Raw genomic sequence first — 23,794 nt, 5'->3', positions numbered from 1 at the left:
TATGAACGGTCTGTCTCCTTCTAAATGTAATCATTGTCATGCTGGACGCATTATTTGCTTCAACCTCACATCATCAATGGCTGAGAGGAATTCTAATAAGCATCAATTTGTATCTAGAAGCATCTTTTTAACATATTTATACCTGTAACCATAGCAACCTACAGCATTACCAAACTGTCATCTCACTTGCCAGAATCGTTTTTTTTCGTACTACTGGGCCGAAATAAATCGCAATTACTTCATCAGACCAGTGGTATGTTAATTAGCATCTAGCCTGCCAACACAATAACAACATTATCTATATTAATAACGATTAAGAGTGTTATTTGTAACCGTAGCAACACATGCACTCAGTGTAAACACTCTTTAGAGCTGATGCCTGAAGGCTGTGTATATTACTGAGTCACTGCCCACAGCGCAGATGTTTGCTGCCATTAAAGTCTTGTGTTGTCCTCATCGATGGCTGTTTCCTCTCAGTTAGAGCGTGGATGTTGATAGAGAACTGGATCAGGGTTTGCATTGTATAGTTGTACAGATGAAACCTTCAATGGCCAAAATAAATACATATATTCTTTAATAACACATTATATAGCCTAATATTGTGTGTGTAACCTTTTCCCAACCCTTTTTTCTCAAGGGATCCCTGTTTCTGCCATTTAATGAACTGACTCAGTGACATATTTTATGGATATTTCATCTTATATTTAAAACTGTACAATGAACCCAAACAATGAACTCAGAAACTGCAGGAAGTTTGTTTAAAACGAGTGATTTGGTTGAATTCTGAGCAGATTATTTCCTGTTTAGGAAACTTTTTATCCAATTCTCTGTCTCTATTATGTATTTTTTGTTATCATTTTTAATATTCATACAGACTTAATAAGCATTTGTGTTTTATTGCTGTTTAAAGGTTATTAAATGGGTAAATAAAGTCAATCTCACACCGACCATCAATGAACCTGGACCAGAGAGGAGTTCTCTACTTGTAGAACCTCCTTGTGAGCAGCAGCAGATATCATCAGCTCCCCCTCGCCGTCCCCCTTGCCGTCCCCCTCGCCGTCCCTGACTCTGTGAACCCATTCTGCTGCTGGCACCAGCGACACTGACAGGTTGTCGCCCTTTATGTGCTGGGTTTTTGGTGCAATTACGGCTGCGTTTTCCAACTTCCTTGAATTCACCGGTGTGTCTTTAAAGCTTATTAGCCCTGTTAAAGGGCAAACTTCAGTATAAATTACACATCATTATAATTTTCACAACTCCGAGCCAAAGTTATGAAGACTGTTGGAGCCTGAAAGTCTCACCACGTTTGCTTTGTGCTGCCTCTGACATCCTCAGGATCTCCCGTGATGACGAGGTCACGAACACTAAAAGATCTGGAGCGCCCTCAGACCACCGCTACTCTAGAGTTTACACCGGGTCAACACGATGCTACAACACATGCCTGGTCGGCCGAACCCAGCAGAGAGCCCGACGGAGGAAACGGAGAGAAACAGATGGCTGAGAGTGAAAGAGTGATTTGCGGGACAAAATGTAAAGAGAAATGAACAGACGGAGAGGACAGAAGAGAGAAAGAAGAGAAGACAAGGACTGAGATGAGCAGATAAACAAAGCAGATGGAGAAAAGAGTGAAAAGAGAGAGAACGGCAGAATAAAGACATTATATAAACACCCCATCTGCTGGTTGTTGAGATTCACTCTGTTGAGAGAGACAGAGATGTTGTCATCCGTCTCTAACACCCTCATTGTTCTACGACTCATCGCGCTGTCATGGGGAGATCTGACGGAGCCGCGTTCAAACACAGCAAGTTGCCGACTGCTGTTGCTAATGTAACATAACGACTCCGCCGCCACCGCCGCCACTGAAGACATAGAGCCGCCACCGTCACCTGAGATCAACTAATTTCCAACATTTCCGTCCCAGCTCTCAGTGCGACCATGGCAACCGCCTCGGGGATAATAATGGAGTAGTTAATTTTACTGTTACGTGAGAGGAGTGCATTGTATGACAGCTGTCCACCAGCGATAATGGGTGTCAGGCAACATCAGCTCCTCGGCTGAGTCATCTGCTCTGTGCCCACAGATGGCGTTAAAGATAATAGTTACTTCAAATTGCTTCCATGGGTGTCCTTACTTCACTTCCTATCTATTTGCCAGCATTGATATTTTATTATTTAACCACCATTTAAAGAGTGAAAGACAATTAAAGGCAAGCGATAGTCTTCTTTTGTGTGGTGCCCAATCTATGTGGACTTAGAAGACACTAAAGCAACATCTGCCAAGACGGCCACATGAGAAATCATCATGTACAGTTCTACAAATTCAAACACTTCATAAGATTATATTTTTATATTAAGTGTCTAATTATGTGCGACACAGAGCTCTCCAACTCATTCTATACATTCTGTTAAAACAAAAATCTCTTCCTGAAAGAGCCAACTCAACATTTCACCTTCATACAACCAAAACAAATCAGGGTTCTTCAACTTGGATTCACCTGGACAAATGGTTCCTCACTTCACTGGGGAAAAATTGCAACTATACCCAGCGGCAGGACGAATTTAAAGGACGAACTTGAAGGAAGCAGGGATGTTTCCAGACTTTGGCGACTGGGGTATGTGTCTCAGCTTTCCGTCATTCCTAATTTATGTTTAATTCCAACATTATGGACCCCAGGTTGCAGAAATATTCGAACCATGAGAAAATAACACATTTATACCAACATGCAAAAACACTACATGGTTTTTGCCCAATACTCCTGCATGGGATTATCTTAAAGTGGGCAAAGGCGGGACTTGTCGGTATCCATAGAACCCCTTTAAAATTCAGATATTTTGAGGTCAGAGGTCAAGGGATCCCTTTAAAAGTGGCCATGCTAGTTTTTCCTTCTTTGGAGTGTTATCTTCCTGACATGCTAGCATAACATGGTTACCACTACAGTAGATCATATAGTTTCATATGATGCCAGTATCTTCACTCTAGCTTTAAGATGGATGGAAGAGGTATAAGTGGAAGTATAATTGAAAAGCTACCAGGAGCGTTTCCAGGGGAAGATAAACTAATATGGTTCGTGGGCGGTTTGAGTCACAGAAGAGACGTAACAACATTTATCTCAACATACCAAACTAAAGGCTAATGTGAGATTCAGAAATGAGACAAATAATCTCTTCTCAGAATTGTGATGGGCTTCATTCATACTGATCTATAAAAGACACGTAGATACAACAAGTACATTTCCACGAGCCATTGATTGTCTGCACAAAAGCAAAGCACTTATCCAGCTCGTCTTTCAGATATGTTGGCAGAAGGTCACAGTAATCTGACCATTCAACGGGGTTTCATTTTGAGGACACAGATGATAGGAACAAAGAGCAAAAGCAATTCATAAAAAAGCATCGTCCAATCAGTCCACGGTGTAATCAGGAAGTCAATGCAGCGCCACGACCTACAACAGTTGGAAATAACATTTCCAGCAGACCGGGCAGCTGATGAGACTAATCAGGTCATTTATAACATCAGATTAAACTTTTCCAGGTGTGTTGTGATACTTTTGGTTTAAAGGTCGTCTCTGCTCGGCTGTAAAATGTTTTTCAGCTTTTATCACTGCGGGGAATTCGAGGCCTCCGATTGGTCGGGGCTGGCAGTGAGCCAAGCCAATCAGCCGGCCCCCGGGCGATCTGATGGTCCCTGTCCTCTGAGTCTCCTCTACACACACACACACACACACATATATAGATTTTCCACTTGTACAGTGAGACAGAGTTTGAGTTTGTATCAGGACTGACAACTCAACATCTTCCCGATCACCTGGGTTTACATCACTGTCTGTTCTTCTATCTTTGCGAGGACCAGTCGTAGACCTTCACACTCAGCTGTTTCCCACCTGTACACAGGGACAACGTTGTTTCAGGGTTTCAGGCTGGTTCACTAAGCCCCCACCTTATTAACAATGTTTTACACTATCTTCATTTTCAAATCGTGCAGAGCAGCACCACGCTGACAGCTTCAGTTTCTACAAATGAACCACTTTGCTGCAGATTCTCACTGAGCTAAAACAGTCCAGTGGAGCGATCCTTCATTTCGAAAGCTGCTGTAGAAAATCAGACGAGTCGCTGTGGTCCGAAAGAGGGTAAAGATGAAAGCTGAAATAATAGGATGACTAATAAATCATCATATTTGAGTCTGTGTGGTTTGCAATCCATTGTGGTTCAGAGCACTTTTCAACATGTTTTCATGTTTTAGACTCAAATCAATCAATGTATCAATCAATCTTTACTCGTATAGCACTTTTCATACAGTTTAGTGCAGTTCAAAGTGCTTCACAAACAATTGACAAGTCATGATAGAATTTAAAATTGAAAAATGTAAGTCTAAAAATAGAATACAAATGAAAAAAAATGACAGTAAAATACAACAAAGCGTTTCAGAAGCGGAGCGTCTTCAGAGGATGTTTCCTGCCATATGTTGCTTACTTGTGCATTTTGTCCTTAAAAAGGAGACAAAACTGTACAAAGTCGTGTAAAATTCGAATTCGTCTGCATGCTGTATTTTATTTTGAAAATTGTCTGTATGCTGTTTCTTTGTCTGACTTCCTGTCAGTGCGATCGGTTCTGTGCTGCTCGACATGAGTGGGTCATGGCTTCCGTCAAAAATAGACCAGGCCATGGAGCAGAGCGGAGAGACACTTCCGGGACGCGTGGAATTTCGAGTATCTCCAGTATGTAACTAGACGTTTCATTTTTTGTCTCGCTCACTTGCTGACGTGGAGCCCTCTTTGCCCAGAAATGACAGGAGAGGACGTGGATACCTACAGCGTCATATTGTGGAGTGGGGAGCCACTGATCAAGCAGAAGACTTAGAGAGTAGTATATATTTTAAATCTTTAATAACCACATTTAATGAGTCCTTTAAGGATTTCTGTTCAGTCTCATTAAAGACCTGACCATGGCCTCTGAGAAACAGTGATAGCCTTATTGTTTTGTCATCCACTACAAAGAATAGAAGAGGAAATCACACCCACAGGTTCATCCATGTTGTCCATAGACTTTTGACCATATCGTCAAAATCTAAAAGGAAGAATTTCATGAAGTTGTACTGAATTTTAATAACTTCCTGATCTTTCATTTAACGCCACCCTCAGGACAAGCTTGACATTTTCTAACCATCAGTGTGTTGTTTATTCTGTACCGCACCTTCATATTATGGGCTGTAATGAACATTTCAGCCTGCAGCATCAGTTGCTGTGGCTGTTTGTTATTTGTGTGCTGCAGGTTGTCTGGTGTCTGTGAAGGCGTTTTTAAAATTCAAAGTCTCTCCTCTGTTCTCTCTTCTTGTGTCTGTTGAATATGGAGCAGCTCTTATCTGAACGAGCTAAAGATAATTGGTGGACAAGTGGAGCTCGACCGCAGAGAGGGAGAGAGAGGACACAAGGAAGCACAGAGACAAAAGTCAGAGTGTGAATGATACTGAAAATAGGAGCCTTATGTGAATATGTTGCTTTATCTGTGATGTAAGTGGTGGAGACAGAGGGAGACAGACCCCCGGGGGTCCTGCCCCAGAATATGAAGGCAGACACGGACAGAAAAAGATGACAGTGAGCAAAAAATACTCCAAAAGTAGAAAATCCATGATTCAAAAAATAAAAATTCCATTAAGAGTGAAGTTCTTCATTAAAATTTCAGAGGGGTATTCCCCCCACCAGTCGAGGAGTTCTCTGTCGGCTGAAAAACAGCATCACCAAATAATGTTTGTAGGAAACGGCGTGGATTTTATTTTTTATACCACAACCAGGATGCATTTAAAGTAGCTACAAACTGTTTACTGTCAGCACATTTCATTTATTTTCCTATAAGCATGATTAAAATGCAACCATTGTCCCTTATTAAAGAGGCCATATTGAGCTCATCGGTTTTGTCACTTTCCAGAACTATTACATGCAACAAAAAGATCACATTAAAGTGTGGAAAACCCCAGAAGCATAATTTGACCTCTTTAAAACCCATACAAGGTCCAGCATGGGAGTTAAAACAACAAAGAACCTTCCTGCTACAGCTAGCAGCCATGAACACAGACTACAGGCTCTTTCATGTGGCAGATTAATGAAATCTGAGAATGGCAAACAGTTTACAGCGTGTACCAGTTTAGTGGCATCGGGCAGTAAAGTTGAAGATTGCAACTGACTGAACACCACTCGTGTCTGTATTTGACGACCTGGGAATGAGAACGGGCTGTGTTGGAGAAACTATGAAGGCCACGCAACCTGCAAAGGGCCCTATCTACAGCCAGTGTTTGGATCTTTAACGGTGGGGTCAAGAGACTCAAAGATTGTTGTGTCCCAGCTTTCCATTCACTTTTTTGTAAACTCTGTAGTTTTTAATCTATCAAAGAGAATAACTTTTATGACACCAACCCTTTAATTAAACAAGACAACATACTACTTACCTGACAACCTGGATGTTAGCACGACTCATCCTCAAATGGATGAGTTTCAATGGAAGTTCCGCATTAGGTATTTAAAGGTCCAGTGTCAAACATTTAGGAGGATCTATTGGGAGAATATAATATTCATAGGTATGTTTTCATTAGTGTATAATCACCTGAATGTAGGAATCATTCGGTTTTTGCTACCTGAGAATGAGCTGTTCCTACAGACATACCATTGTTTCTCCTTTGCACTCGGTTGAGTCAAGAGGATTCAGTTAGTTGCAATCTGTGATCTCACCACTAGATGCTCCTAAATTAACCTTTAATTGCTCCTTCATGCCCTGTAAGACTTCTAAAATGAAGGCTTTTGATATTTCTCGAGAGTGAAGGAAGTGAGGAGACAGATTCAGTTGAGAAACAAAACGTTTATTTTTGATCCACAAGTCAAACCGCTCACTTGACAAATTCTGTTTTATTCCTTTATTGATTTAAAAAAAGAGACCATATATACCGTCTTTGACTCAAGATTGCTTTCTGACATAGACTGTTAATCCATCTTCCCATCCATCCATCACGGCCCCGGTCGGAGAGGGTTTACCACCACAGCCTTGGTCTTGACGACCCAGGTTGAGCTTGTTGGGCTATACCTCTGTCCTGATTCCCAGCCTTGTATTTTCCGATTGGCTCATCCAGCCCAGTGTGTCTTGACTTCTTCTGTCTGCACAGTGCATCTACTGTGTGCTATTAAATGATGCAAGTCTACTCGTCATGGCTGATGTGTGTTGCACTTGACATTTGGATGGTTCTGTTTAGACTAGTCAAAGCTCTTGAGGTTAGATTGTGGTTTTGGAAAAATGGATACAGTCGACTCCGACTTGAATAAAACATAGACTTTGTCAATATTTAATGAGAGTTGCTATCTTCTCCTAACTTTAACTACCTCAATCTTAAAACCGAACAAGAATGTTGAGATTTTATTGATTTAAAATAAAAGGCAAAAAGTCTTTGTTTCCTGTTGCTTGCCAATGTTTTTAAGATGCTTGACTACAATATCTGCACATAGCAACTACAGCATGGTTAAGTTGGAAAAGATTGTGGTTAAGGCCAATAAACTACAGTTTGGGCAACTGAAACTCTTTAAAAGCCAAATGTTAATTGCAGGTCTGTGACAGGACATAAACTTCTGTTTCCTGTCTGAAATTTGGACTCCATACCCTTATTTTCCACCTCACTGCATAAAGGGAACAGTATGTTTTGCAGTGGCACAGAACTCTGGCATTGGATATAAATTTGAGGTGAGGAATCACCCAGTATGTACGTGAATCACACTTCCTGGAGAGTTGCCAGTGAACACAATCCAACCAGCAATTTACCCCAAAAAAACATATTTGGCAAAGCAAATGAGCAGTATTTTTAGCAGACGGGGTGGTCTCAGCTGCTTCCTTGTCAATTACTATCTTATATAAGGACACCTCATGATTTTTAACACAGACTGTGGGAAGAAGAAATTCTGATTTTAGATCTGGGTCTAAATTAATGGAGATCCAATCTAAAATCTGTCCACACACATTCATTAAAAACTAAATTAGTCTGCCTGCCTGCTAACTGCTGACATATCAAAATGCACACAAACACACACAGACAGCCACTCACATGGACCCTGTGAGTCTGTTGTTCGTATACTGAAGCAATTACAGCCACCATCCAGCAGCAAGGACAGTGTCATGTTCATCATGATTCAGCCGTGATTAATTCAAATCAGCAGGAGAGCAGAAACAAAGGAAAAACATGACAATAGCCTCCACCGCATACACCCTGAATCCGGATAGCATTGTGGTGATATGTTGCCTAATGCAGCTAATTAGTGAAAAGATAGTTGTTTGTCAAAGGATGCAGAAGGATGCTGCCATTTTGGAATCACAAACCTCCTCCTGAGGTACCCAGGCAGGATGATGGAGAATGAAAGGGGCGTATGGTCCTGCAGGTCCCATCGGAAGTGAAGTGATTAGCTGAGCAGGTCCTTAAACCTGTTCCCAGCTAGTTATTAAAATGATGGGTATTTTTACCGAAATTACAAAGTTAGCATCTACCATAACTACCATTGTATTCATCAGATGCAGAATCAGGTTGCCAAGTAAGTTTTCACATATGAGTTTTCCTTGTTACATTGGTGCATAAGAATCACAATTAAGTGTAGAAAAAAATGTAAAATATAAAAAATAGAGACAATGAAAAGGTTTCATGACTAATTTCATCCACAAAACTCTCCAATGTTGGAATCAGGTATCCAGCACATGCATTAAGGATTTAAGGGAGGCACGTATTTGTGTTTGAGTGCTTTAAAAACATAAAAGTGGTGCTCAAAAATGAAAAAAAGGTGAAATGTGGTCCATAAAAAGACGGTGAGTGTGTGTTCCAGTTGGAAACTCAAAAATACACATCTGTTTAAAAGTAGAAAAATGTGGCAACACCATCAAAGCAACTAATGCCTGTAGAGCGTCACATTTTAATAAAATATCACTGCTGATGCATTTCGGGTGAAAAGGAATCAGAAGTTTTAAACGACAAAATCAGTCTGTTGCCATCTATGTCAACTCAAAGTGATGGATTCAGGCGGATACGTTGGTCTCTAGTGAAAATCAAATCCCCCTCCCACACGGAAATTGGTTAGAGCTTGTTTGTTTGTTTGTTTGTTTGTTTGTTTGTTTGTTTGTCAAGATCCCCCATTAGCTTCTGCATAACAGCCACTGTTCTTCCTGGGATTCACACAGTTTACACAATACCATACAAAAATGTGCACTACTCAGAATTATTACTCATTGCTCAGAAAAAAAAACCTTATTTTTTTGTGTAATATGATTTGGAAATGAATTCCATCGTAACATTGCTCTGTACATTAGCGGACGCTGAACTGATGCAGTAGCGTTAAAGTGTAACACAATTATCTGATATCTGATATTAGGCAAGGTCAAGGTTCAAATACACTGGATCCTACACTTCCCATAATGCAAGTCAATTACATCTTATATTGTAGACCCTCCCTTCCTGATAATTGCCCGTCTTTAACCACTTTGTGTGATGATATTAGTTAGTTTAACAGGCTGAGTAGTACTGCACATAACTAGTAAACTCGCCTTTATATCTAGAATGGATGTTGTAGTTTCCCTTTTTATCATTTGGAGGAGCTTTTGTTTGAGGCGAGAGACTCTGTAGGGCATGTTGCACCTGGACTCAGCATGCGCTGTTTACAGAGCCTCATCAGCAAATGTATGCAGTTATTTTCCACCGCTGACAAAAAGAAAAATTGTAGTAAAAGAGAGGCTACAGGAAGAAACAGAATTCGGGTAAAACACCAGAGTAACCACATGAGAGTGACGACAGTGTGTGAAGTGAATCTAATTTAGGTTATAATTCACGTGTGAGTGTGTGTGTGTTTTGGGACCTCCTGAAGGTTCATTCTGCAGTAAAATGAAACGATTCATTTCATTTTAATTTAAATGTCTATTGAGTATAATGTCTCATTTGCATATTCCACCTTAAACCAAACAGCCTAATTTGCATTTCCCCCTTAAGTTAAACCAATTGCTGTTTCCATTTCCCCTCAGCCAGCCAATCAGTTCTGCTGTCTGAGCCTCACTCAAGTGGATAATGAGCTGTCAGCCAATCACATTCAGCCTGGGAGCAGAGGCTGGTACGTGATTGGACGCTGGCTATGGATGAAATCTGTTTCCACGGTAACTTATATATTTCATGATGCATTAGTTGAGCTGCCAGTTGCTCTGTATGTCACACTCCACCTCCTCTCGGCTGTGAAAAGTCAACATACTGTATGTACTTAAATTTCAATTGGAGGGCCAGAGCTGATCAGCTCTGCATTTCAGCAGTAAATCCTACTTAAGAATTTAAAATGTCATGGCATATATTCATTTATTTAGATGGAATCGCTTGGATTAGAAAAGTAAATCCACAGAAATATTTTGTGTAGTGTGCAAACATAGAGCTAAAGAATCCAAAATGGAGGATGCTATCGGTTTATTATCTTCACAGTCCACTTTTATTTAACTTCCTAAAGTAAAAACCCTTTTCCACTAACGACTGGTTTACAGACAGTTATGAGAGAGGAGTTGATTATATATTTCTTTATGAATGTGTGAACTTATTGTCCACTTAGTGACCTAGCTAACAAGCTTTCCAACTGGCAGCTAATGCTAGTAAACTGAAGTTAGCAACCTAGCTAGCTTAGAGAGCTTCGTCTTCGACCTTAGTCCTAAGCAGCCTGTTAGGCCTACAACGCCCAACCTAACCCAAAAGAGGCCAGCAGTAGTTCACTAACTAGCCTTGTGAGCAGCCGGTTCTTTATCAAACTTAAAGAGTAATGGATGAATCTCCTTGTTCCAACTCTCTGTCCTGCTCCAATATTTGCTCCAAAAAGTCGTCTTGTTTTCTCCAGAGCAAAGCAAGAGTCTCTGGAAACACGAATAAAGAAGAAAACACCTGTTCCCGCCATGTAGTGTCGAACAATATACTGACAATACTGATATACGTCCACTTCGAGAGGCAGCTGGACTCACAAGATGAAGCTAAAATCCATCTTGCCAGGAGCAAAGAACGCCACTGAAGGCTTTTTATCGATATAGAAGATGTTTTCGCTCTTCTCCTGACTGATTTCGGTCAGAGTTTGTTATGTGGTTCATTGATCTGATTGGTTGAAGTTCGCCTGTGATAGACAGATGGTTCGTCCAATCAGCAGTTTCCAACAACAACTTCCCAGATGGTTCTGTGGGGCGCAGTTTGGTTAGATATATGTCACAATGAAGCAAAGATATACAAAATATAATATAAAATGTTGTCCTATACTTTAGCATTAACACATAATCTCACAATATTACTTTGATAAAAGTAGGTAAATGATCATAGTGTTATCGTCCACCCCGGCTGCCATTCCTGAGACCTTTTTAAAAAGACATGATGAAAGTTTGGGAAGACGAGGCTGTGTTGATGAATGTCTGCTCAGGCTGTTTGGTTGTTTGTTGTTACAGAGGACACTTTTCCTCTGACCTACAAACTGTTCTTCTAAACTACTAAAATGTTTGATGGCTCTGACATCGACATAGACAGTCTGTGCTGTCATGCTGACAGCTGCTGGTTGGGTGATGGATCAGGTTTGAACAGTGTGAGCAGCTTGACATTCAGAGTATGATGTGATGAATTGTATGTCAACAGAGCTGCTGCGGCCTTTCAACACTAAACCCAGAACTGGTCCTCTTATATTTTAGTTCAGAGCCAGGTCAGGTTCTGTGCTGCACTTGTAAATTAAAATCAATTTTCATTTACAACTTTTCTACATGTTGTATTTCAGACTTCACAATGTCTATTTTAAGTTTTAATTCTTTAACGTAAGAGTTTTTGGTTGAGTAAACCTCAGTTCATGACATTTCTGAGTTCAATTTATCAGCTACGCTTGATTTTAAATTAGATTTAGCTGCATGAAGCTAGTACAGTTCTGAAGCTGGCAGACAAACAGCAGGTGGCCATGTTCTTTATAACCTGGTATGTCTAATTAACTGAAGTCGGAAATACACAATTCCCATTTAGTTTAAAGCTTTTTATATCAGCCATTAATATAGACTGGCTGGGCGAGAGAGGTAGAACAAATGCTCTCTCCCCTCTCTCTCTCTCGCTGTCTCTATTAATGAATGAACAGATTGAATAAATGATAATTAGAACAAACAAGGAACATCTGCACACAGATGTGTGTGGGTTTGGGACTTTCTGTGTTGTTGTCTTTTTTTTGTTTGTTTGTCACACTTCTTCAGCTGCTGGAAAACTGGGACAAAACAGAGAAACATAGTAGGAGAGTTTTCTGTCTACAGCAGCTGTTTTTATGTCTCCAGGCAGCTATAGACTGTCTCTCTCTTTCTGCCAGTGTCTCTCTCTGTCTGTCTGTCTGTCTCTCTCTCTCTCTCTCTCACTCCTGTTGTTTAGTAAACTTGCACAACCAGCCAGTAAAGCTTCTGGTAACAGAATCTGCCATATAACCCTGTATTTGATGGATATTTCTCTAGCTATTCACTTTAAGTGGCGGAGTCCGCCATTCCCCTCACGAGAGTTTCACAGGAAATGATGCAGAATGTAATCCAGCGTTGCTCTTTGTAATTTTATCTCATTGATATCAGCGTTACTGTTTACTGATCACTCTCCTAGAGACGTATGAAAGCTGCATTGAGTTACTGCTAATGCTAACACTAACACTTATTACTGCAGCTGAGTCACATTAAACGTATGAAAAAAGTATCAACACAATATTGTGTGACTGAGAAATGTTACAAAATCCTACAGAAATATTTAATTATATTATAGTGACACTTAATCAATAGGGCTTTAACAATACATTTAACTCACAATTTGATACAATTCACAATACTTGGTTTATGACAAATTTAGATTTAAGACAAATTATGACTGACACAGACTCCTTTATACATATTTTCTCTTATATTCTAAGAATGTTTTTTTAAACAAGTATAAACTGTGCAGAAAACTTTAAACTTTAATAATATTAAAATATAATCCTTCACTGCTACAGAAAACAGCCTCATATCTCTTGCCATGTCTCTTCTGTTATCGTCTTCATTTTCTGACTTAGGGAAGCCAAACAGCTCTGATTTTAAACAGGATGGTGCATCCTCAATTTCAAAGTCGTCACCTTTTCAAATAGAGCCGGTCTAGACTGTACTAATACCGTAATACCGTAACAGTTCCCACCATGAGCAAGCACTTGGTGACTGTGGCAAGGAAGTGAAAAGTAGATATCACCCTCTGCTGTTTAAAAGCATAATTATTTACGTATTTGTATCATGATTTAACTGTCTCACAATATGTTATCACGTTCCTATTAATATAATTTAGTTTCATTTCAAGTTTTTACAGTATATCATCATTATTTCGTCATTATTTTCTGTAAAAACCTCTTCACACACACTCACGATAGATCCAAGTAATGGACAGTTAGATATTAAGGCTACAGGATAGTGATGCTTCTCTCATAACACAGAAATAGATCAATTCCAGCCTTCAGGCAGCACAGAGTTCTGGATACCTGGAAACATTTAACACAGTGGGTCTTCATGACTGCCTCCACTCTGCCAGAGAGATGCATGCTGGGTAAAAGAGGCCACCCAGTGGTCTGAGGTGTAACATCATGATATGTGTTCATGCCTGATTAACTTCCAGACTGAAGTGACTGACAGCTGCTGCAGAGTTCAGCTTTTAAACACAAAATCAGACAGCGGAGGGAGCCCAGTTCTCCACTGTGAGGCTGCTTTTGATCCTGAAGGTTCACCTTTGCTCGTAACAACATTCAGGTGTTTATGTTGTAAATCATTAAAAATACTGACTGAAAAATGGTAATTTGGGCTTCAGAGATCAATCTTCTCACTGTCTGTATCAGTGGCTCCCAACCTCTCTCTTACCCTTAAAACAAGCAGATGAATTTGTCTGCTAGTTTGGGACCAGATTAACCAAAGATCAGTTATTTTTCACGGTTCTATTTTAAAGCGCTTTTTGAATCCTGTGGATGTAAAATTATCCAGTAATTTGCAGAAATCAGATGAAAGCCTGATGAAATAAATATCAATCTGTATGGCAGGAACATGTTTTTCCTGCATTCGTATCTTGTTAATTAATCTCACGACCCCTGTTGGGAACCACTGATCTATAAGCTGTTTGTTTCAAGCTGTTTATTTTTTCAGTTAATCAAATTAATATTTGATTATAAATGAATGAAATGTCAGAAAGTATTGGAAAGTGCCAATCAGAGTTTCCCCCGAGCCCAAGGTGACATCTGAAGTCTGAAAACAAAGATGATGATGAAGAGGAAAGCAGAGAAAAAGAGTGAATCCTCACATTTGAATCCTCCATTGAAGGCGTCTGTAGATAAAAAGGTATCATTCTAAGATAACAAATACACAACAATTTCTATATTGAATGAAAACACACCTATCAATAATATATTCAATTTCTGCCAATAGATCCTCCTGAATGTTACACACTGGACCTTTTAAAGGTCGGTCGGTTGGTCAGTCTGACTTTCCTCTAGCGCCACCATGAGTTTGATATTTGTGGCTTTTAGTGAAATATCCCAACAGCTATCAGATGGATTGTCATGACTTTGGTTCAAACATTCATATCCCCCCTCAGGACGAATTGTAATAACTTTGGTGATCCTCCGACTTTCCCTCTAGCGCCATCATCAGGTCTTAATATCAGTTTGTTACTTGGTTTATGACCAAACACCTGTGTACTACTGACACTCTCATCAGCCTCAGTAAATAGTATAATAAACATATGATTACTGGAAAAAAAGTTAATTCAAGCAGACGTCAAGTTGAAGAAGAGCAAACTCTGACTTAATTTCAGGATAACTGAGTTTACTTGGGTTTACCTCCCACTACACCCCTGCTACGTAGTTCTCACGCAGTCCAACAGCTAGCTAGCTAACCTATTTACCAGACTATTAAACCGCATCAAAACAGGAAGGAAGTGGTAAAGTAGTGAAGCCTGCCCCTTTTGACGGACTGTCTGGGCTGAGTGTGACACTTACGAGCGGTGCGACTAAGAAGCTGAAATCATTGTAACTTTTATGGGTGTCTTAAAACCAATAAAAAGCCACGGCATGTGTCAGAGAGAGGGCCGCCGTACCATTTGGTTTAATGTACCTTTTTTGTCGTACAGGAAGTAGTTAGGACTGTTATTTATGTTAGTTTAGTTTGTACAATAGTCTTGTTTTTCATAGTGGACTACAGTTATGTTTCTAGTTGTTAATATTTAGTTTTAAGTCATTAGAATATAGTTCACCAGTTTCGAGATAACGCAGTAAGGCAGTTTAGCACATGAACAAAGGTCAGTTTGGAGCCTCAGCAGAGTCACCAGAGGTTTGGATCAAGTACAGCCACTTGAAGTGCAGCATTAAGTCGCTAATGGACCAGACTGAGCTGTAGGATTAAGTTCGGATCGCCCCGTCGCTACACTGCAAGTCATTACATTTTCAATAACCCCTCGTTCGAGTTCTCCCCGCCTGACTGAATGGTGATCACCCAGGGTTTTCCTCAATGCGGATGAATTAATTCTGTCCACACGAGTCAAAAGAAGATACTCTGCAGATGAGGTGGCCTAGAAACGTGGATCATTATGTGAAACAGGCCAGCAGAAGTGGTCTTGCAGGCGGCGCGTTTGTAGCGTCGGGCCTCAAGCAAATTTTGACTGGCAGTTTGTAGCGTCCTCAAACAGGAAGTGTTAGCTGTGACAGGACACAGAATGTGCCTGTGTGAATCCAAACTGTACGTTTCTGAATGTATTTCCTCAGGCATTCCTCAACCTACCACTCACACACACACACACACACACACACACACACACACACACACACACACACACAGTGAAATGTTTGCCAGACTATGATTGCAGAGGGAAGATGGAAGGAATAAAAAATGAGAGAAAAAGTCGCTCAGACACTGCTTATAGAGAGAGAGAGAGTGTGTGTGTGTGTGTGTGTGTGTGTTTTCCCAGCAGGAGTGTCTCTAGCTTTGAAACACTCCAACAACAGATTTAATAAAAGTGTTGTGTGTAAACATTTGCATGAGCCTCTGTGTGTGTGTGTGTGTGTGTGTGTGTGTGTGTGTGTGTGTGTGTGTGTTTTACCGGCTTTGTATTTACCGTTACTCTGTCAGTGTGTGTCTCTGTGTGTTTTACCTCACTATACCATCTGCCAACAGTAATCCACCACCACCACAGATTTGTGATGATTGACAGCTGTCACACTGCGGTGATGTCACTCTTTGCTCCGATGATTGACAGCTTCAGACTGACAGCGGTCCATGAGGGGAAACTAAAACAAAATGTACAAACTGAGACTAAAACTGTTGCCTGGAGGTTTTTTGTGAGGAGAAAAGGTGGGATTTGCACTTTATTTAGTTAAAAACAGATTAATATATCACAATTTACTGAGAAAAATCTACCTTTTTTAACTTCACTCGTAAAAAAGCAACCAGATCGGATGTTTTTCCCTTTTATATCATGTCTCTAAAGCTAAAAAAAGAGTTTAAACAAAAAATAAAGGTCCCATGGCCATGAAAGTCAAAAAGGTTGATCCTCTGGGGAGTATTAATGTGTATGAAACTTCCTGGCAAGCAGTTGTGTAGATATCTAACATAAATTTACATAAATTTACAAATTATTATAGATTTCCTCACTTTAATCAGCTGTAATTTGCAGGAAAATATATTTTTTACTCTCCCTTTCTTCTTTAGTTTCTGTTCTGCTCTTCAGTTGACAGAGTGAATGCTTGAATCAAACTGAGCCGGAGTGAAAGAAAATCTTCCAGCTGACTGAGGAGTCTGGCTGGAGGCTGGTTTGTTCGAGTTTAGATCCAAGTGAACACACTCTTGTGTGCACATGTGATCCTGTAACACTGACGAAGGTCGCTGCTGCAGCTGAAGTGCCAAAAGATTCTGATTTTAAATTTAAATGAGGAACTGAACTCTTTTTGACTCATTTACTGGAGAGAAACACCTATTCTTCCTGCTGAGAAACAATCGGGGTTTTTGTTCAAGTGAGAAAGCTCCTTTTCACCTTTTCACCTCCGCTCTTTTCTTCTCCTCCTTTTTAATCAGGTTTCTTCTCTGAAAAGAAACCCATTTCCCGCTCCTCTTTTTTCTTATTTTCCCTTTTCACTTTAACTGACTCAACCTATGTCCTTAATAGAGGTCGGTTTCTACATTAACTCTTTATCCTCCACGTTTTCAGCTCTGGTTTGGTCTCAACCGGCACCTGAGTAGAATATCTGGTTCTTTAGCTCCTAAACGCTCCACTGTGTTCACTATTTATTTGTCAGAGCATGTTTGATGGCAGATAATGTGCAGAAAAACCCAAACTAGGAACTAAAAGAGGCTCAAAAGCTCCATGGAGCTGCAGTTTGTGATAGTTCTTTGTGGGTTTGATCCACTAAAATTCCCAACTTTTTACCTTAAGGGACCCCTGACTGACCATATTTTGTGGATATTTCATATTTTATATATATAAATGCATAACAATAACAGCACAGAACAACTGATAGTGAAACACAATAACTGCAGGAAGTTTGTCTAAAACAAGCGATTTCGATCAATTTTGAGCAGATTGTTTCCTGTGAATATTGCATCAGTTATTCTTATCCTGTTATTTTTAGGAACTTTTTTAACAATTCTCTGTCTGTATTATGTATTTTTTATGATTTTTAACAATCATACATTCTTAATAGACTCCTTTTTTGTACAAATTCAGTGTTTTTTCTTCTCATTGTTCTGTTAACTTTTGGTTGTTTTAACTGCGTACTTTCTAATGCAGGACGAGGCTGTTGATCAGAGAGTGAAGGCTCTGTGAATATAAATTGTGTTTGATCTTCAAAGTTCATATTAAATAATAACCTCAACTTTAAAAAATAATTTAGTTTTCTTCACAGAAATGAACAAAATGCTGAAATGTGATACTGTGTATAGTAGTATAGTTTGAGTCACATTTTGCCTCACCTTGATGTGAAAAGTATACACATGTATGGAGGAACAGTATAAAGACAGATCAAACAGTCCTATGTGGAACCAAAAGTCAAGGTTGACGTATTTTAAGTTATGTACGTAATGTACTTAACTTTTTTGATCTTTTTGTTGTAGTTTTGTTGCCTGGACCTAACCAAACTACAAGTTTTATTCTGAAAGTCTGCATGTTAATTTTTGACAGCTTAATGAGAACTTGTTGAAAACGTAACACTGCCACGGTGGACTGCGGTGTGTTCTTTTGTGCTTTGGCGTCATACCAGTTTTGTCTTCTCTGTTCAATAAATCAGTCAATCCAGATCACACGCCTGAGTCCGGGGTTAGATCTAGGTTGCTAATGCACTTGGGAGACGTATGGATATTTTACGACTTTACAGAAACTTTTCCTCGTTATTTGCCTTCCTTCCAACCGTGTTTGCTGTTGTATATTAGCAACATTTTCAGGAGAAAGAGTTGAAACAGGAACTGCTAACAGCACGTCCAGAATGACTTTTCATGGTGTAGATTCTCCAAAGAAATCTAAAAAAACACCAAACTGTGACTCAGGTGCAGCTCACAGCGGACTCGCTCAGGCAACACTATGCCTAATTACTGCATCACTCAAAGCATGATGGGAACATGATTTTACACTTTCGGTACATATATTAACATTAAAAATGGCTCAGTCTCGTCAAGATGGGTCTTGGTTGGGACACAGTATGTTTAGATATTCTGTGTGTGTTGAAAACCTGCAGAAACACTCAAAGAACTCTTGTAGGACTTTGTTGTTTATTCTTTATATTGAGCGTAACTTTCTTCAGCTTTGAGTCCTCCTAATGGCACTTACTTCACAACTTTTTCTTAAACTTTCAGTGGATGACTTTCACTTTTACTTGCCTATTTGTCCAGAGAGGTTACTCTACATTTGCTGACATTTAATTACTCCCTTGCCGCTCTAATAAATCTTCCCCACCAAAGGTAAACTCCTTCTTCAGCTCCTGTTATTCAAAGTTTCTTCGCTCAAAGGAATCCTTCACCTTCTCCTTCTTTTCATCTTCCCTCTCCTCCCTCCTGTCCTCATTTTGACTCTATTGCTTGTCTTCTTTCTCCATGTCTGTCCTCAGCTCTGTCTGTCTGCTTCTCTCTTTCTTTCTCTCTCTCACACAGATATATGTAGAATTATATCTGAAAACTCCATATATCCATGTTGTGGGGATAAAAGGATTCTTTGGCAGGTTGTTAAAATGACTCATGAGTTTAATTTTAACCCAAAATGGGATCTGCTCTGATGCCAGCAGTCATTCTGTCAGAGCGACCAACGCTTTTTATTTTAATGGTGGAATCTCACTGGATGAAACTGACTTCGAGTTTATTAATGGAGGAACACATTCAGTGTGTGTTGAAAAGCCATAATGTGGTGTTCTGTGTGGTTTTCAGACTTGTTGGCCGTACCCAAACATCCGTACGCTGCCATGGAGAACTGGGGGCTGAGCGTCTTTGTGGAGCAGAAGATCCTGTTGGATGCCGAGGTGTCGTCGTCATCCTATCAGATGGAGCTGACCATGGTGGTCGTCCACGAAATCTGCCACCAGGTAGGGAAACATAGCCACCTTAATCAGCAATTATGCCAAGTTGGCTTCACGTCTTCAACCCCAACAATTTCTTTAGTGTTGTTTTGGTCAGACATTGTTCAAAGGTTTAGATTTTTGAGCTTGAAAATTAATTATTAGGGTTGGAAATAGCACTATGACAGCTCCACTTACACTTACTTACCTCGTTTTCAATAGATCCCAAAAAAGTTTTCCAGACAGCAAAAATGTCACATATGGTGATGTTTTGTAAAGAAAAATGTTTTGTTTTGATGAACAAACATGATAACATTGGAGACCAGAAACAAAAAAATTACATTTCATCCTGATGGTGGCACTAGACAAAAGGTCAGAAGTTAGGAAAATCATTAAACGATCATCCACAGATACCATGACTACCAAGAGTTCATTGAACCAAATCTTGGCGAAAATATTTTTTCATTTTGTGGAAATTCAAGCAGAAAAAAATGCTTAATTATTAAATGTATTATTATTAAATATTAATTATTGATTCCACTGAAACGGAAACAGATTCACTCAAGCCGGCGATTGAAGATGCGTCTGCTCAAATGGAAACGGTTTTATCTTGTTTCAACATCAGACTTTGTATTCTTCATGCAGTTGCATTGCATCAGTACCTACCAGCATGTGTATTAGACGCTTTGGCGTGATACGTGGTTCTATTTTAGTCCAAACCATGACCTTTTCCTAAGCCTAACAAAGTACTTTTTTGCTGCCTAAACCCAACCAAAGTGCGACCTTCACTTGAAAGTCTAATCAGACGTTACACGTTTCGTCGTGTATTAGCCTACGCACTTGGCGTGATACCGGGTTGGTGTTTTTGATGCAATGGGCCCTCAAAGCATTGGGTATTTGTTTTCGGGATAATGGGCTACAACTGGGCTTCCGGTCCAATGGGACATGTTTCGAACTATTGTGGTTTCAGAATAATGGGCTGTTGGAACAATAGGCAGGCTCCTTGTGAAATATTGTGTTTGTGAGTCTGTACTGTTAATGATGTTGCTGGCACTTGTGCAGTTTTGTTAACAAGCTGTCAGTTGAAGTCGGCATAAGTGGATGTGTCGGTTTGTGTACCAAACCCAGGGTTTCAGAGCTCAACCTACCAGCACAGATTCATAATAATCTGACAATCACAGCTGGTAAACATAATTACTGTAGGCTGCTCTCTACTCGGGTGACATATTACTTTTACGATGCAGCACTTAAAGTTTGCTTTAATCTGGCTGTTATTTACCCATTTAAATGCAGCACTGTATTTATAATCTCTCTGTATAGCACATTGGTAAACACTTGTTTTATATATGTGCTCTATCAATTAATTGACTTGACTCGTCTATGACATCCCTGGGACTTCATGGGTGCAAACTGGGTCATGGGACATTTCTGGTAGTGAAATACTGAATATTTATAGGTAGCATAATATCGATATTTGTTTGCCGCTCTGTCAGTTTTCTCATTCTACACAACTTGTCTCTTTTCTAGGGTAGCAAAGATTTTGGGAACTCACAAATCTAGGAATAGTTTTACTGGGTGTGTTTAGACTCAGGTTTTTGTCACTGTATTGAATTGAGATTATATGAAAAAGCTTTTTTTCCCACTAGATCATTTACCAGAATAGAAGACGCTGCTTTATTCACATGATCATTTTCACAACGTCCGTGTTTGCTCATTTCATCGGCCATGGAGGTCACTGTTCTGTTCTTCTGCCAGTTGGCAGGATGTTTTAGAGATATATTTATTTTTGATTTAACCAGGAAGTCCTTTAAGATTAAAATCCATTCTTTTCGAGGAAGACCTGGCCAAGATAGCACAGTATTATAAGGTTACAAAAATTATATAATGGGGCACGCCAAAAACAGACAAAGGGACAGTAAAAATAACAGTGGAGTGCCTTTAAAAACAGACAAGGGACAATAACCAACCTTAGGAACAGCGATTGCAATTACACAGCTTGTTATCAGAGCTTTGAACTCTCCCAGGGAGACATTAAGCTGTACTGTGTTCTGAAGGTTATTCCATGACCAGGGCGCAAAATAGGAGAAAGCTGCTCTGCTAAGTTCTGACTTTGTACAGCAGCCATCTAATGGAGCAAAAATCATATAATAGCTGTTATCGTATATATATATATATATATATTGTGTAAAAATATACCAATGCTACCGTCTCCTTGTGCTTTATGAAGACCAGGAGACCAGATCATGAAGTACACAATGATGTGTACAGGACAATGAGTTAAATATAAATATATAGAGAACTGTGGTACACTGAGTTTAATAATGATAATAATAAGAACTTTATTTGTATAGCACACAAACAAGTTGCTTTCCATATACAAAAAAATATCAGCGATAAGGAATAATATTAAAAGCAATATACGAGGTGAAAAGATAAAGAAAAAACACACCACCAATTAAAAACACAGGAAAAAACACAATAAATAACAGTATGTGCTGAAATAAAATCTAATAAATTAAATTAATAAGAAATACTCCAAAAATAAGGATCACACAGGAAATTTTGTTATATCTCATTACCTCCTGACCTGAGCTGCTCTGCCTGTTATTCTGTGATCATCTCTGCTGAGCCGGATGCACTTTCAAGAACTCCCCAACATTATTATTAGAATAATAATAATAGTTCTGCAGCTTTGGCAGAAGTAAACAATACTTGTTACCCTTTCAGAGGGCTTTCTAGTTGTAGTTTCTCTTTGATTTTCTGACATTGTGATGGTATTCAACTCTGCCCGCATGCGTATGGCATGTCAAAACACCAGCACGGAGCTTAAAATAATGTTCATGAGGTAAATATGCTCCTTTAGAGAAAATGATGCACCTGCAGCGGCTAAATTTGTTGATAGCATGTTATCTGGCAGAGGCTAAAACAAACCGCTGTCACCGAGCCTGAACCTGGGAAATTACTGACGCTCTCTCACAGTCAGCTGCAGGTTAGTTTGAAATTAAATAGAAAAAAAAAAAAGTTAATAGTTAACCATGAGATCAGGCCCAGAGTGAAAAAAAAACCAAAAACAGACTCTTCCTTTAACGGATGCAAATGATCCGGTTGTGAACAGAACTGAACGTGACAGAAGTCAAAACAGCTTCAACTGCAACACCAATGATCTGTGTGTGTGTGTGTGTGTGTTGTGTGTGTGTGTGTGTGTGTGTGTGTGTGCGTGTTACAAAGCTCCTCAGGCAACAACAACAGCAGAGGAGATGATCCTGTTTTTACAGTACGACATTGAGTATGTGACAAGCAGACAAACACGATGAAGCAGAAGAAAATTTAAAGGTTTCAGTCAGTAAAGAGAAAGAGAAAGAGGGAGAGAGAGGGAGCGGGCGAGCGGGCTTAAACGATACAGACAGATGTACAACGAGGAGAGCGAGAGAGACGATGGTGCGTAGGATACGGAGAGACAAAGAGGCGAGGGAACAAAGTAAAGGAGATGACACCCGTTAAAGGAGAGTAAGAGATACAAAAAGATGAAGAAAGACAGGAAGAGCTCACAACACTGTAAAAAACAAAACATCCAAATCCACTGAGCTTCATTCAGTTTTTCTGCAGAGGGTTACGAATCTGACTTTTAAAACAGCTGTTCTGTTTGTGTTGGAGCTCAGAGTGGCTAAATTGCTGTTATTGTTACAATGTCACATTCAAACTGGGGTTGTACACAAGTAGTTGATGACCACTCTCTCATCGTCGGGTTGTATTCTGGCATAAAACAACCTGCAGTTGTATATATTCAAACACAGAAAGAATGAACTTAAATCTTTAGCTACACAAATGCAGTGGTGGAAGAAGTGCATTCAAAACCTCACTTCAAGGTCCAGTGTGAAACCTTTAGGAGGATGTACAGACCTTTTTCACAGCAGCCATTTATACTTATGATGACACTAATTAGTGCCTTTCCAGTGAGCCTCTGTTTAACCTGAAGGGAACAGAAGCTTAATTAGTATCATTGGTAACACCTGTGTTTACCCCACTTCTTCATGTCTAAATGTGAAAAAGGTCTGTACATCCTCCTAAAGGTTTCACACTGGACCTTGAAGTGAGGTTTTGAATGCAGGACTTTTTACTTGTAGTGAAGTATCAAAATCTGGAACTTTTGAGACTAGTTTTCTAGTCATGGAAACACCTGGAAATTGATTGAAGTGAACAAATATCCTGTAAATAATATATGTTGTGCTGAAAAATGTTCTC

The 23,794-nt window shown here is 39.6% G+C and overlaps 1 protein-coding gene across 1 annotated transcript in view; it reads left to right on the top strand.

Moving 5' to 3' along the window:
• LOC127358574 (thyrotropin-releasing hormone-degrading ectoenzyme-like) overlaps nucleotides 1–23,794 on the top strand; it is a 178,403-nt gene that overhangs the window by 75,930 nt on the left and 78,679 nt on the right. The window contains exon 5 of the mRNA XM_051391733.1: nucleotides 19,425–19,579. Within this exon, the coding sequence (XP_051247693.1) occupies nucleotides 19,425–19,579 (155 nt within the window). The remainder of the gene's footprint in view (nucleotides 1–19,424; nucleotides 19,580–23,794) is intronic.

This window comes from Dicentrarchus labrax, unplaced genomic scaffold, assembly GCF_905237075.1.
Source record: "Dicentrarchus labrax unplaced genomic scaffold, dlabrax2021, whole genome shotgun sequence".
NCBI lineage: Eukaryota > Metazoa > Chordata > Actinopteri > Moronidae > Dicentrarchus > Dicentrarchus labrax.
Note: the sequence above shows the minus strand (reverse complement) of the source record. Positions and strands in the feature narration are given on the sequence as shown.